This window comes from Penicillium manginii (assembly GCF_028828005.1).
Source record: "Penicillium manginii strain IBT 31320 chromosome Unknown utg000001l:1.0-3466041.0:1.0-3467806.0, whole genome shotgun sequence".
Lineage (NCBI taxonomy): Eukaryota > Fungi > Ascomycota > Eurotiomycetes > Eurotiales > Aspergillaceae > Penicillium > Penicillium manginii.
This window is the reverse complement of record NW_026643102.1, coordinates 3,420,688-3,436,547: the sequence shown is the minus strand read 5'-3', so window position 1 is coordinate 3,436,547 and position 15,860 is coordinate 3,420,688. Positions and strand designations below refer to the sequence as shown.

The 15,860-nt window shown below is 48.5% G+C and overlaps 5 protein-coding genes across 5 annotated transcripts; 4 read left to right on the top strand and 1 right to left on the bottom strand.

Moving 5' to 3' along the window:
- Positions 1–1,073: 1,073 nt before the first annotated feature.
- N7533_001276 (uncharacterized protein) lies at positions 1,074–1,612 on the top strand (the record flags this gene model as incomplete). The annotated part of the gene is made up of 2 exons (XM_057097926.1): positions 1,074–1,262; positions 1,370–1,612. The coding sequence occupies 2 exons, from the start codon at positions 1,074–1,076 to the stop codon at positions 1,610–1,612; spliced, it is 432 nt and encodes a 143-aa protein (XP_056966419.1).
- A 989-nt stretch (positions 1,613–2,601) lies between these two features.
- Positions 2,602–4,494, top strand: N7533_001275 (MFS transporter; the record flags this gene model as incomplete). The annotated part of the gene is made up of 5 exons (XM_057097925.1): positions 2,602–2,778; positions 2,849–3,278; positions 3,350–4,128; positions 4,210–4,308; positions 4,390–4,494. 5 exons carry the CDS (start codon positions 2,602–2,604, stop codon positions 4,492–4,494), a joined length of 1,590 nt encoding a protein of 529 aa, XP_056966418.1.
- A 1,810-nt stretch (positions 4,495–6,304) lies between these two features.
- N7533_001274 (uncharacterized protein) lies at positions 6,305–9,448 on the bottom strand (the record flags this gene model as incomplete). The annotated part of the gene is made up of 8 exons (XM_057097924.1): positions 6,305–6,478; positions 6,532–6,882; positions 6,931–7,279; positions 7,628–8,428; positions 8,499–8,667; positions 8,719–8,997; positions 9,054–9,130; positions 9,210–9,448. The coding sequence occupies 8 exons, from the start codon at positions 9,446–9,448 to the stop codon at positions 6,305–6,307; spliced, it is 2,439 nt and encodes an 812-aa protein (XP_056966417.1).
- An 857-nt stretch (positions 9,449–10,305) lies between these two features.
- Positions 10,306–12,563, top strand: N7533_001273 (putative copper amine oxidase; the record flags this gene model as incomplete). The annotated part of the gene is made up of 4 exons (XM_057097923.1): positions 10,306–10,649; positions 10,713–11,289; positions 11,397–12,367; positions 12,428–12,563. Coding segments are annotated over 4 exons (2,028 nt in total), but the record flags the coding sequence as incomplete, so codon positions are not given.
- An 803-nt stretch (positions 12,564–13,366) lies between these two features.
- On the top strand, positions 13,367–15,608 carry N7533_001272 (transcription factor domain-containing protein; the record flags this gene model as incomplete). The annotated part of the gene is made up of 3 exons (XM_057097922.1): positions 13,367–13,422; positions 13,478–14,177; positions 14,274–15,608. 3 exons carry the CDS (start codon positions 13,367–13,369, stop codon positions 15,606–15,608), a joined length of 2,091 nt encoding a protein of 696 aa, XP_056966415.1.
- Positions 15,609–15,860: the final 252 nt, after the last annotated feature.

Here is a 15,860-nt window from a genome sequence, read left to right as displayed (position 1 = left end):
GAAGAAAGGATCCTCGAATCTTAAAACAACAGGTGCTCCGAAACAAATGCAGGGCCAGCCCATGCAGGGGACCTGAACCGGGGTCTTTGCAGTGCTACCTCACCCGTCTATTTGTTTTCAGCATGTTTATAAACGAACCTGGAAGGCTCTCGGAATACCTTCAAAAGCCGACATCTCACTTAACACAACGCTCAGCCAGTGCTGCTTAGCGGAGGGGTAATTCGCGGGGCTTGTTCATAAAGTACATTTAGAGTGGTAGCTTTAAATCGCCGTCTGTGTTCCGAAAATGCCAAGTTTATCTTCGCTGAATATGCTTTATCTGCTGTCCATAATGAGGAGCTGGTGCGAGGTGGTAGCTCACGTCCGGTACCTAGGGAAACGGGGCTTTGTTATAACCAGGTTTTATAGACTTTGGTATTTGATGGAGTAGACGAAGCTCGATGCATTCCAAGGTTCCAAGAAAATGTTCCCGAGATTTCTAAGGTTTCTTTCTCGATATTTGGTATTAAATTCTTGGCTACTGACTGTAGCCCTTGGCGATGGGGGCCAAACATCATCATACACGCTGTTCAGCCCTTATCAAGTGGACTACAACCTTTGGAACCGACTCTGCCTGGAGGCACAGTCACTGCCTGGGCAAACTTCAGCCAGATCTACATCTGATTAACTATTTGGGTTAAAAGGTGAAACTTCATTTAGCCACATACTCCGACTCCAGTGACAGCAAAATGGCCCGGCGCTAAATATCCAGTCGTTCAAGTTCCGGAAACCGGCTGGATCTTCTACCTACCTAGCTAGTATGTTCGCGTCTTCATACTAGGTATCGACCCTTATTCCTGACCTCGTCCCAAAGGAGTGAAAAAAACAAGCCCCGGAGAGGAAGCCGAGAAAACCGAGTGTGGATCCAAAGATCTTCAGGTGTTTTATCTCCGTTTGATAATCATTCCTCTGCTTGAAATGGTATAAGTAGCAAGACATTCGCGTCAGTATAAGTTGGAATCCCTTTCTCTAGAATCGATCTCTCAACAATCCCTCCCTGAGGACTTGCCCCCAATTGTCTATTACTTTTCAACATGCGTTCCTCTACATTTGCTACATCTCTTCTAGTCGCGTTTCTGCCAATCTCTGTGATTGCCGACTGGGCTCAACTTCAAGACGTCGTGAAAACAGAGGGATGTGGTGATGGCTGCTCCAGTCTAGCTCCAATCTTCGAGGATGATGCTTTCGACGGCATTTTCGATAAGCTAGTTGAAGACGGTTATGTATGACTATATCACACGGTCGCCGTTCTGAACAACCTTACGGGACTCCGCGGAATTGATCCAGCTGACAACTTAATAGCTGCGCGAAAGCCTTCATCACAGGAAAGGCGTCTGCTGGATCTGCTGCCTTCGCAAAGAGCGATGATTTCAGTTGTGATGATGCCAAGTTCGCTGGCCAACTTACTTGTACGAATGCATTCCGAGCAGCCTTCGCTTCCATGAGCGGATTCTGTGCCTATGGAGGTACCCGGTCCTCCCAGCAATACGTCCACAACGCCGATGGAACCCAACTTGGAGCGATCGTCCTTACAGAGTCTTGTATTCCTGCGCTTCAAGGCGCAAGCTGCTAGGTGAGGGCTGTCATTTCTTGTGCGGAAAAGAATGATGTGACCATTCTAATGATATCAGAGAAAGTCGCAATACTTCAATCTTGTACCTACTGCTATCATAAGCCTGGTCAAACTCAGTACACTGAACTGGGTGACTTAGTTCAAGTTTAGCGATTCGGACCAGTCTCAAATGAAAAGAAATGTCGTACTCTCATCCTTAACTTCGTCTTCTAATGGTAAACATTATGTTTTACAGAACACAATAGCCCTAGGTAAGGATTAAATTTGGATTATCTCAACAACTTCTCGGAAACCTAGAGATACCTTTGATCTAATCAAAATTAATAAAACTTGGGACCTCGATACCCACTTATGAACGCATGAGTAGCCTATTTTTCTAACTATATTTTCTAACTATATCACTGAATGTGTGGCATAGAAGAAGCTAAGACTGAAGCCATCTACACATGCATGGTGGGCACGGCTGACTTAGCCCCTGGGAGCCTGAACCCTCGGGCATCTCAGCATCTACAACCATTTATCCAGCCTTCACCTGAATTTGCCAGAAATCGTGAATATGATCAGACCACCCAACATTATCTCCACAACGCTCGAACCTTGGAATGTCTCCGAGAACTAGGTCACGCTCAAACAAGAGCCCCACCCGCTCTCGGTTCCCCACACTGTCGATTCTTACCATATTTAGTTAGCCACGGCATGCTAGATAAGTCGCACGTCTCTGTCGTCTCTGCACTGATTGGATCACCGCAATCTCACGATGTCACGGACGAGAGAAAAGGCCCAAAAAGCTCAAGCGGGCAGTCCAAGGGGAAGGGACATCGCGCAAATTCGGTTAAGTTGGTCAGAATAATTTTTGTCGCTCGCTGTCGGATCACTTCGCCCCTCATCTCTCTGCCAGGTGTCGCCTCCCGTCTTTGAACGCATCGTCAGACAAAGCACATGATTAGTAACATAACACTACCGATCCAAACCATCTCATTTTTCTCATGATGGATTTGGAAAGCTCCGCTGGTGGCCTCGCAGAGGTCATGGACAAAGAAAAAGCCACCTCTAAGCGTCCTAATACCCCCTCCATCGGGGATCGTTCGATCGACCACGGGGAGAATGACCTGTTGGGAGGTGAAGTTGATCAAATGCTTGCAGCGAAGATGGTGATTGTCAACGATGTAGGTGCCTCCTTTGAATGCTTTGTTGTGTCAGCGGAATGAAGTACGAACCATTCATCATTCTTCTTAGGCCATTGATGAAATTGGATTTACGCGTCATCACTGGAAACTGTTCTGTTTGAATGGCTTCGGGTATGCCGTCGACTCGCTCATCCTCCTTATCCAGTCTATTATCTCGGCCCAGGCCAGACTAGAGTTCCAGCCCGGCTATGCGACGGGTCTGACAATTGCGGTTTACGTTGGTATGCTGGCTGGTGCCATCTTTTGGGGATTCTCAGCTGATATCATCGGTCGCCGCTTTGCATTCAACGTGTCGCTTTTCGTTTCCTCCATTTTCACGGTAGTGGCTGGGGCTGCCCCATCGTGGATTACACTAGGGCTGTTTATTTCCCTGAGTGCATTCGGTGCAGGGGGTAACCTTGTGCTGGATACGACAGTCTTCCTTGAATATCTTCCCAGCAAGAATCAATGGCTTTTGACACTCATGGCGGCCTGGTGGGGTAGGAAACAATCGAGCCTTCCTCTCACCCAGTCTGTAACGTGAGATTGCTAATCATCTTAATTTTTTCAGGTCTCGGTCAATTGATCGCGGGGCTTTTTGCCTGGGCTTTCCTTCCAAACTACTCGTGTTCCGACGCAGCCACCTGTACAAGAGAGAATAACCAGGGCTGGCGGTATGTCTGGTACACATCAGGGGCCTTTGTCTTTGTTCTTTCCGTTCTCCGGATCACCATCGTTCGGCTGCAGGAAACACCAAAATTTCTCATCGCGGAAGGAAAGGATGCAGAGGCCGTTCAAGTGCTTCAGGGTCTCGCGAAACGGTATAATCGTCCGTGCAGCATTAACATAGAGCGCCTGGCAGCCTGTGGCGCATCTCATCGCCATGAGACCACCGCGACGGGAATGACAAAACGGCTCATTTCTTTTAAGGAAGTGATTTACCATTTACAGGGACTCTTTGCAACCCGAAAGATGGCCTTCTCCACCACACTCGTTTGGTTCTCCTGGCTTCTCATTGGTCTTGCGTATCCGCTGTACAATGTGTTCTTGCCAACATATCTCGCATCTCGTGGTGCAAGCTTTGGCCAAGCTAGTGACTATATCACCTGGCGTAATTATGCTATCAACAACACTTGTGGTATTTTCGGTCCTATCCTAGCGGGTCTCATGTGCCGCTCGCGTTGGTTTTGGGGTCGCCGTGGAACAATGATAATCGGCGCCATTATTACCATGGTATTTTTCTTCTGCTACACCCAAGTACGCACAGCTAGCCAGAATCTCGGCTTTACATGTGCTATATCGTTCTGTTTGAACATATATTACGGTACACTTTATGCGTACACACCAGAGGTTGGTCAACGAGCTCACCTTCAAGGTTTTTTTGAAAAACCAAATACTTCCAGCCGAACCCCAAATCTAACCGTTCGTTAGGTTTTTCCTTCCGGTCATAGAGGGACCGGCAACGGGGTTGCTATTGGTCTCAATCGCATCATGGGTATAGTAAGTGCGGTTGTCGGACAAGCCGCTGATGTGAGTCATTCATTTTCCTACCCTTGATTCTTCTATTTGTGCCATAATATGATATCTAGGTGCTGACTCTTACTACCCCAGACCACAACCCCGGTTCCAATCTTTATATGTGCAGCGCTATATATTGTAATGGCTATAGTAGCTGGTACATTCCCCTTCGAGCCGTACGGCCGCCGAAGCAGCTAACGGAACCATGCACTGTGCGGAAGTCGATATGCTAGCGGGCTTTGTTCTCTGCTCCCGCATTTTCACCTTTTCTCTTCTTTTCGAGAAACATGGTCGCCCATTTTAACGACTTGCCCTTTCGCATCAAGAAGTAGTATGCCTTGTCTTCTCCGCATCTGCAACTTGATATCTTAACAGAATCGATTGCTGGAAATTCAAGGATATTTGACCAAACTTCCCCGCCGCCAATCACCATCAAGGTCAATCACGTTAATATCGAAAGCTTTCTGTTATTTTCGAAGATCACGGCAATGTTAGAGGATCACGTCTATGCACTCTAGACATGCATCAAGAGGAATAAGCTTATCTGAATGGTGCGCTGTAACAACTGTTGAGTGTCTTACGACTATCAGCCTGGAGAACCATAACACCGAAATGACAATCCCTCATTGGTATTGATCTGGTCGAAACAGGCTAACAGGAATTATTGGTCTTCACTATTTATTCAAGTTTGGACCTCATGCTAATGCAGAGTTTTCAAGTTCAGATAATACAAGGAACGTTACAAAGTAACTCTCCTCTTTAAATCGAACAGTCTACATACGCTCTACTAGTAGACTCGAGTACCATTTCCTTCGTAGTACTATCTTACTGATAAATTAAGACAACTTTCGAAGATTGGGAGTTCGTGCAATAATTTATAGATCATACCCGAAACTTGCAAGGTTGAAGCTTTCAAGCACCATCGATGTTAGTAACCACTGCCCAAGTGGCAGTATGCATAAATGTCAAAAGCATGCAGATCTCCAGCAATGAATAAAGCTGCCATCATCTTATGTTTCATAATAAGTTAATGTTCATTTCCCCATGATTCGAGTACGTAAAAATGCCAGGCTCTTATGGGTCACATGACTCTCAGTGCCCGCGTCCCTGTGCTGTTTCTCTCTCCGCCATTTCTCAAGTCTCAATCTTGCTACCACACACTCTCAACCAACCCAAGTCAATGTAGCCCACGCATTCCAGGGACTGGAATCAATACCAGCCTTAAACCTTGGAAACATCTCGATATCATTTTCCTATGACGCCATGACAACTTGATTGGACATTCTCGTATTCGCAACCTTGAAAACTTGTAACCCGTTGACCCTTAAGGTCACCCTGCATCAGACACTCACGAGTCATCCACTCAGCTATACCCTCACAACCTTATGATCACATTCGTCTTCGGTGTCGCGTGTTGCAATAGCTGGAGGTAGCAGCTCCACTCTTGGCGTGTCTATCATTTACACCCTCGAGGCGACCTGCGGTCGCTATCTTCCGGTCTTATCTTGCCCCGAAACAGCAAAACAAGTCGCGCCTTGAAACTCTGGCCTCGTGACCTGGAGGTTTGCTAGGTAGAGTATTTTTTTGCATTCATCACATGTGGATACCCTGTGCAATTTCGATGTGTTCATCAGTGTCCTCGTGATCCATGGATACCCTGTCCTGATTGGAAACTTGGGGATATTTGCCAAGGGTCGTTGAATAATACTACTATTGTCTACTAGATACCCGTAGGTGTATTATCAAACTTGAATTTGAACCTTGAAACATTGGAACTTGAAGCTAACTTGAATTTCCTGAGTTCTGGGCTAAGAATCTTAAATGTTGTTAAACATATTTGAATCTCCCCACGGGACTAAGAAGATAATAAAGGAAAAGAAAAGAAAACATCGTATGGAACCTTTGAAAAGAACTTTGACAACAAAGAGCTAGAGCTTTATCAATCCCCGAAGGCGGTTTCTGATCATATCCAGTTTGATTATTGTGGAGTACGTTTGCCCACCGATGATTACTTATATTTGCCCACGAACTCCAGAATGGCCTGATTCACCTCAACCGGATGAGAGCAGTTCAAAAAATGGGCACCTCCCTCCACTGGCACCAACTGTGCGTCCGGCGAGTTGACGAACATCTCAATCTCCTCTGTCGCATTGGCCATCGAATATACGGCATCTTTGGTTCCCTGGCAATTGACTTAGTAGTTGCTTTCGGTCAGCTAACTGGCGAGGAACGTACATGTAGCCATCTCACGGGGCATTTGATGTCTGAAAGTCTCAGGTGAAGTCCCCCACGCTCAGCTAAGTTTATTGCGGCCATGCGAATCCGTCGTCGGCCCTCCTCTCCACGATAAGTGGATTTAAGCGTGGACTGCCAGAAATTGCGAATTTCATCCGTGCATTCGTTGAAGCCAATATTAATCAATGCGTTACAGTAGTTGTCGTCTGGCTCGAAGTTGGAACTACCTTTGCTGGCCGCCCACTGTGTCACAAAGCTGGAAACAACCGCCGGACCATCCCAACATTGCAATTTACGACTTCGATCGGATTCGCTATCCATTGAGGTTCCCAGAGGGATAACCCCAGCGATCTAAATATTCTTAGTGGCGGACCAAAGCAAGCGGCATTGGAAAAATACCTTTTCCGGTCTCAGTAAAGCCATTTGAACAGTGACCCATCCACCTTGGCTAGTTCCCAGGACAAATGCCCGATCAATCTTCAATGCATCCAAGACCTGCAAGTTCATCTCCGCAGTATCCCAGTATGTCCACTGCTCACGAGCAGTACGAGTTTGTCCATGGCCCAGTAGCTCGATTGCAACTAGATTCATCTGATCGGTCAATCGCGAGTCACTGAACTGAGCTCGATAAAGCTCGGAGGTTGTGGTGAAAGCGTTGACTAGTACAAGTGTTGGCTTGTTCGAATCATAGACCTCGGGCATTTGATAGGCCACCTCAATGCCCCCTAGATGGGGAACATGGATAATACTGGTAGTCGTCATGTTTGTAACCTGCTTATTTCCGCCCAAAATTAGCAAGAGCTGAAATCAGGAGATTGTTAAGGTTCGCACGATCTTTGTATGATTTTTTTTTCTCGATTTCTCACTCCATTCCCCCCCTCGTGTAGATGCCCCTCATCACGACCCGCTTTCGACCCCTCCAACTCTTGGCGTAAAGTTTCGGAGACAGTCCATCCCAATAGGCTTTGCCGCTTTATTTTCCCTTGCCTGATTTCTACGGTTTTCTCTGAGAATACCAACTAACTGGAAATGGTATGGATCATCGGGGCTTCGTTCCGTTAATTTCTGACTGCCGTTGACTACTTGGTGGTATTACATTCCCTCGACTATTTCCACTATGGGCCCAGTGAAGTGCCTCTTGCCACCGAGCAGATAGTAGTACACCGCTCCAATTACCATCCATCCCATTGTGACAACCACGCAGTAGTTCATGTTGACTGGCGTGACTGGTTCAACCGTGGGGAACGTGCTAAAAACCATTGCAAGAACAAGCCACAGGACGGCGGCAATATTGACGACTGGGCCCCATCCTTTCCCAAGATTGAAAGGGCCCGATCCAAGTCCTCGTATTATGGGGCTAGAGGAGCGGCGACCATAGAGCAGCATAAAGAGGATTGGCGAAAAGTAGGAAGCATACATTCCCAGGATTGCCATGGATAACACGGCGTTGAATGCAGTGGAGCTCCCCAGGTAGATCAGTCCTAGTAGCATCTGCAAAAAGGAGACGAGTAGCACCATCCGGACCGGAACCTTCAAACTCGGATTGACAACTGACAGGAATTTCGATCCTGGCAAACCGTTGTCGCGAGCAAAGGCCCACGCTGTGCGGCTCGTTGAGGTCACACCGGCTGCGTTTGCGGCCAGCGCGACCAAGCTAATGCACAGAGCAAGTATCGATGCCCCGGCTGGAGATCCCGTGACGTTTAGGAAGAGCTGCATGAAGGGAAAGCCAATTTTTGATTGCAGAAGATTGTCGAGATCCCCCAGAGCAAAAAGTAGGACGATGGTGTATACCAGGCCGATGAGACCGTTGATCGCAACGCTGCCGATCATAGCCAAGGGGACGTTTCGAGATGGTTTAGGAAGTTCTTCACTAAGGTGACAAGCTGCATCGTACCTGCAGAGATAATGGCTGTCAGTCACTTATTGGAATCTAGTGAGATAGTACTAGGTAGTAGGATTCATACCCGAGAAATGGGTATACTGTGCTCAACAAACCAACTAGCCAGGAGGCCCCATCATTTGTCCAACCGCTGCTATTGGAAAATTCAGTGAATACATATGTTGCAGTATGTTTCGACGACATTGAGCCAAGGACTGAAACAATGACAATAAAACCAATCACATGCAGTACTCCTATGGCCACGTTAGCTCGTTCCTGGGTCTATCTCGCAGCGGCTTGTTTACCTGCGATAAGATTGGTATGCGGTAGAATCTTAGATCCCCATACGTTCACCGCTGTGGAATATGCCAAAATTGCCCAGTAGAAAAGCATGCCCTGCCATCTCAGTGGCACATATGTATCGAGATGGTTGAGGGTGATTAGTGCCTGCAGCTGGAGCCCAGCAGCGAAAGCAGCGGAAGCTGAAAGGACGAGCTGCCCGCCGATGGAGATCCAACCAGTGAACCAGGATGCAGTTGATCGGTAGGAAGGTGGACTGAGGCAGTGCACCCAATGATATTGCCCTGTTTATATATCAACGAAAGTCCGACAGAATTAGAGAATTGATCGATGGGCATACCTCCGGCTGTGGGGAAAATTGAGGCGATTTCTCCGAGGGAAAGCACAATAAAAACCGTTCCAACCAGGGCGATGAGGCTGTATAATGAGCAATATCTTTAGAAAAATGCTGAAAAACTACCAGGTGCAGATATTCGGGCTTTTGGGGTTCTCTCACTAATTATAAAAGAGACAGGGGGCGCCACCATTAGTCAAGGCCGTGGCGACGACGGATGAAAGGGCCTCCCAAGTGGCCATCAATGAGATCTGTAGGCAGACGATAGACCATAGCGAGAACTCACGGCGGAGCTCTTGCACATGACCAAGTGCTGCCAACTGCTCCTCATCGCTAATGGGCTTCTCCGGGTCGGAAGCGATGCCCTTGGTGTCTGAATGTCGATCGGAATGGGGATCCATATTGAATGTAGAGCGCAATGTAGAGCGCTGTGTAGGTAGCTGAGTTCGATTGTCGCTTGCCCAGGCTCTTGTTCATTGACCAAACAGTCCGGATGGAATGGTTACTCCGTAATATAAGCCGGGAGGGAGATAGCCTCGGACAGGGCGGAAATGAAGAGAGTTCTATCAAAGGGGTATGGCGGGCATGGATCCGCACCTAGCCTACATGAAGGCTTATCATGACCTTATCAGGACAAAGAATGTGCAAGCCACTGTGATGGGCTACTTTGATGGCCATGGAATAACAAGATAAGCAGCCCTGATATGCCATTTACCTCCATGAAATGCGGGGAAGTTCCGTCCTTCCTAGATTCCATATGATCGGCCCGTCAGATACGGCGTGTCAACCAATGAGAATGACTGTCGTGGCTGGTGTTTGAAACGCGGGGGGAGAAACCATTGGCCAGCAGTGGCGATACCCAAAAAAAACCGTACTATTCCAAGATAAGTCCTAGCTGCTTGTTTAAGGTCGCATTGTGGTTTGCTGATGTTTGAAATCTCATTGGTAGTCAGACTAGATCTACTATCCCGGCTCCTCTACCTCTGAGTTCTTATTTCGGGTCATGAAATTTCACGCCCTCGTTAGCCGGGAGATGCCCAAATGGGCAAAACTCGCGCCTCACACTAAATGGAGGCTAAAATGAACCAAGGAAGTCTGTCGAGTGGAGCTTGCGGAAGCTCGGAACCGTTGAACGGAATATTCGTTGGGGGTACTCTGTAGCAAGAAAGATCAAAGATGATAAAAGGCGGTAGGTGTCCTATCTAATTCCCTTCAAGTCAAAAGACAATTAATTATATTACGTTTTTGTACATACTAGTACACACAATGGTGGCCCATCCTCTTGCCATTCTCTCTCCGGAAGAAACCAACGTGGCTCGTGATCTCGTCCGCGCTGCCCATCCCGACAACATTCTCATCGATTTCAGAGAGATTTTCCTGCAGGAACCCCCCTAAGCCTCAATTATTGGAATTTCTTGCCCTTGAGCATGCAGGTCGTCTCAGCCCAACCACACCACGCCCACCGCGCCTAGCCTTATGCCAGTACGACGTCATCGGCGCCGATCGGATCCCCGAGTATCAGGAGTCGGTGGTCGACCTCGTCGCTCTCAAGCAGATTAAACATACCGTTGTGGGAAAGCAGCACCATGCATCCCTGACTTTGTACGTGTTGATTTGCATTTTACTCTCGTCAATTTCAAGCCAGCTAATCCCAACACTTTGCAGGAGCGAATTTGACGTGCTTGTTGATCGGTGTATGAGCTCACCTATGTTCCAGGAAGCCATTGCCGAGTTCTCTTTACCCGATGGATTCGAGGTTGTCATTGAGCCCTGGCCCTATGGAGGACTGGATAATACCGATGAGAACCGTCGTTTTTTCCAGGGGCTATGCTTTGCCCAAGACAAGCGATCGGGAAACCCAGACTCCAACTTCTACTCCTTCCCTCTGCCTATTATCCCTGTTATGGATGCACACACTCAGAAGATCATCCGTGTTGACCGACCTGCAACAGGAGGTAAGGGAGATGGGTTGTTAGAACAAACCTTCAACCGTGCTATCATTGGTCACTGCAAGCCTTCCGAATATGTGCCCGAGCTGCTTACCGAAGGAACTCGCGCGGACCTCAAGCCACTGAACGTCGTGCAACCCGAGGGTCCCTCTTTTCGCGTCACTAACGAGTCACTGGTCGAATGGCAGAAGTGGCGGTTCCGCGTGGGCTTCAACCCACGTGAAGGTGCGACGATCCATGATCTGCGGTACGATGGCCGTAGCGTGATGCATCGGCTGGCCATCAGTGAAATGGTATGTTCTAATCTCTGGTTGGTACCGGCCTCATTATTCCGGCATCTACCGATCTAGCCTCGTGCCAGCTTTTGTTTTTCGAGCTCACACAACTTGCTTTCTGCTAGACCGTACCGTACGCCGATCCTCGTCCTCCGTTTCATCGAAAGCAGGCCTTTGACTTTGGCGATGGCGGTGGTGGAAACATGGCCAACAATCTCTCCCTTGGGTGTGACTGCCTTGGAGTGATAAAATACTTTGATGCCGTGATTACACAACCAGATGGCACTGCCGAGAAGTTGCCTAACGCAATTTGCCTTCACGAGCAAGACAATGGAATCGCTTGGAAGCACTCCAACTGGCGGACCGGCCGAGCTGTGGTCACTCGTAATAGGGAGCTTGTCGTGCAGTTCATCATCACACTCGCGAACTATGAGTATATCTTCGCCTACAAGTTCAACCAGTCAGGCGACATCATCGTCGAGGCTCGGGCGACCGGCATCTTGAATGTCGTCAACATCGATGCGGGCAAGGTCAGCGACTATGGTAACGTGGTCAGTGGAGGGGTCCTCGCTCAGAATCACCAGCACATTTTTTGTGTCCGCCTAGACCCGGCTATTGACGGACAGAGGAATTCGGTGGTGGTGGAAGAGTCACATCCAGTTCCAATGAACGCGGTCACCAACCCCAATGGCAATTTCTATCAGATCACGAAAAAGACCGTTGAGCGAGCATCCTGGATCGATGCGGCCCCGGAATACAACCGGACAATCAAGATGATCAATCCACACAAGACTAACCCCATCAGTGGAAATCCCATTGGGTTCAAGTTCATCCCTCTCGCCACCCAGAATCTTTTGGCCGATCCAGAATCTGTTCAAGCTCGCCGTGCTCAGTTTGCCCAGCATCATGTGTGGGTGACAAAATATCAGGACAACGAGCTGTATGCGGGTGGCCGGTACACCCTGCAAAGTCAATCTGAAGTTGATGGCGTTGCAGACGCCGTTCGCCGAGGTGACTCTGTAGCTGACACCGACGTTGTTGTTTGGAACTCGTTCGGCATCACCCACAACCCTCGCGTGGAAGACTGGCCCGTCATGTATGATCACCTCCCCAGCCTGCTTGCAGCCACATGAGTTCTCTTTACTAACGGCAGCAGGCCCGTTGAAACATTTCAGCTTATGATTCGCCCGGCGGACTTTTTCGTAGAGAATCCTTCCATCGACGTTCCCTCGAATAAGAACGTATCTTCACGACTGGCAGATCAGGATTGCTGCCGTAGGGCTCATATCTAGAGGACAGGCTCTGAACAAATTGAGAAGAACCACTGTACTGTACATAAATTTGGATTGGAATTTGACAGGAAGGGCCAGGGAACTTTCAAATGTTCCAAGGTTGGATTAAAAACCTGACACTTCCGAGTCCAGGGCTGCATTATCTTACAAGGCGTTAATCATGTTCATGACTTTGGGTTTCAAACTACATACTTCTTTTTCAATCATATCAGTTCTCTCTTTCTCACACTCTTCCTGATGAAAGAAGAGTTGCTGGTCCTCTCCGCTGAACGATTAAGTAGTTCTTTTGAATTCCAGAGTGGAGCAGTTCCGAAATACCGAGGATAACTCAGGTTTTAGTGTTGGCACCAACCTTGGAACCTGGTACTAGTCTAGGGGGCCATGCCAACCACGGGACCCTAATTTAACGGTCTCCACCGCAGGTTTCCGCTTATCTTCCACATTAATATCCTTCTTTCCGTGCATTCCGAGCTTCTAAATTCATCTCGCTTCCGCTCATTCAACCATCCCCGCGGTTTATTAAGAAGTAGATGTGCGATGGCCCTGGATGTCAGACTCGATGAGGATCTGGCCTCCTTGCGCCCGCGAAAACGAGCTAAATATACCCAAACAGCTTGGTAAGTCCCATTCCGAATTTGCGTTCCTGGAGGCTTTCTAACGTCTTGGGCTAAGCAACGAATGTAAGCGGCGCAAGCTGAAATGCAGCGGTGGTTCTGTATGCATGCGATGTGCGCGCGACAATATCACCTGCATCTATACTTCGCAGCGGTCGATAGTGCCACCTGAAGAGCCCGAGACCAAAGATGATTTGTAGGAAAGCATACAAATCCTATGACATCTTTCATGAGTTTTCTCATTGGTGTGAATTATTTACCAAGAATCCTTTCAGACTGACTGTTGCTTTTTTCTTTCAGGGCCAGCCATGCGCGATTTCGGGCTATCGATCGGGAACTCGATACTCTCCGTGAGGAGACGCGGACTCTTTCCGCTCGTTTGAATAAGGTTGAAAGTGCTAATTCTGTCACCTCGCCAAGACCAACTGCTAGTGCCGGACCGAGTAGCTTACAGCGCATCTTGAACCCACCAAAATCGCCTTCTTATGTGGGACCTACAAGTGCCGAGTTTGGCTTGGACCATCAAGATGACTGTTCACTGTATACACTCGATTATGCCGACAATATCAAAACAAAAAACCTGCCGGGGAATCAGGACAGTCACCATAGTTCTTCAGTCGCTCAGAGCCCAACGGGGTCGACCACTACTGAGAACTCTAGAGGCCAAAATTCATTGGATGATCTAGGGCTGGAAGAGACATTGCGCCTTGTACAGGTCTACGAAGACACAGTCGGTATTATGTACCCCTGCGTCGATTTAGCTAGTCTGCGTACCTATGTCGTGGAGTACCATCATTCCCAAACCTCTGCTTCCAAAAGATCACCCGCACGAAGACCATCAAAAAAGGATGAGGATTGGTTTCATGCCCGCGATATTCAAGTGTTAAACATTCTCCTTGCCACAGCCCTGCTGGTAGAAAGTCACGGCCAGAGCGAGCGAGCAGCTCAACTCGCTGATGGCGTAGAAGACCGTTTTGCAAGTCGACTCAAAGTTGCGCAGGTGGATATGAAAGAGTGCCTAATATTGACATTACTGGCAAGTCAAAGATCCCAGGTTCATCTGAGCGCACATTTGGTCGACTGACTACCATCACAGTCAATATTTCATTCCTATCGCGACGACGAGGTCATCGCATGGCGATTGACAGGCATGGCGGCTCGGGGCAGCATGGAACTGGGTCTGCATCGGCAAGAGACATGGCAAAAGACTGGTGGCGTATTTCCAGGTGCTTTAGAGTGGATGTGGGCCAGTCGACTGTTCTGGTGTATCTATGTACTCGATCGCAAGTGGTCATTTGGCACAGGTTTGCCATTTTCCATTCAGGATTCTGACATGGATACCAATCTTCCGGAACCTGGCCATTCCACCCCGTACTTGACCTGCATGATATCCTATGCTCGGCTAGGTACAAAGATATGGGGCCTTATAGTGGGCTGGTCGAATAGATCACGCGAAGCGACTTCAGAGAGTTGCGCGTTTCTCGATGCTCAAGTCCAGCAGTGGGTCCATTCCATTCCATGCGAACTACGCTTCAACCCTAGCTGGCGCTCAACTGCTGGGCCCGAATATACGGATCGTACCAGAATGCTCCAGGTACTACTGGCTTTACAGGCCAACCAATTACGTATTCTTGTCTACCGACAGAATCTTCTCAGTGACGATCGAATTTTGGACGACATATCTGGTGCTTCTATCGCCGTGGAAACAGCAAAGAGTTCGATCCATATGCTGGACTATTACAGTCATATTTCAGACGTCTATTTCCAGCGCCCGGAGCCTTTCAACTACTTCTTAATTTCGGCTCTCGCGGCTTTGTTCCTCGCGGTTCTTCATGCGCCGGCTCGTTTCAGCCAAGTATGTCGGCCCGAGTTCTACACTGCAGTGGCTATGGTGCGACGTTCGGCGACCCGGGCGAGAACTTCTCGGAGGTTGCAGAAAATGATCCACAGTCTCAAACGCATTCAATTGACTGTACCATGGCAGGCCCAACAGGCAATCCAGCACACTGTTCACTCTCGAGGTGCCTCTGATGCGGCCATTCGCTCGCTCGAGACCCCTTGGAATCAACAGCCATTTACCTTTCGCAATCCCCTCGAGTTTGACTCAGTGTCGTTGACAAAGTTTTCTCAATCAGTCAAAATCCCGTCTGGGTTATATCAGACACCTGGTATTCCCACACCACAAGGTTCTTCGGGAGACTTCTGGCCATTATCTCCTGGTACAGCTCCCGAAATGGAATCAAATGGATGCGAAGATCTCAGTAGCTTCTTTGAAATTGCGGGCGGGTTCTGTTTTGAGCCTCGATCCGAAATCGCTAACGAAGCGGAAGTGGGAATGTCTCAGTCTGGTGCCGGACGGGCCCCAAATCCCCTGGATGTGTTTCAGGCAGAGGATGAGGCTTTAACACGGGTTATGGCTGGCTTACTATGAGAGCACTCTTACCTTTCCAATTTCAATTTCACACTTCCATCTCTACGGATGGAATCGCTCCAGTTCGGCTAATAGTAGCCGAAATCCACGAATTTCACTGGTGCTTTTCCTTGTATCTATCTGCCTTTTAGCCGACTGAAGAAAATCCCCCGCAGTCTGAGCGCCCTCAATCAGTTCCAAGGTTAGTCGTCCTGCACCCCGTCGTGGTGGCGCTAGCATTATACATGAACCAATTCCCACCAGTCGGAGCAA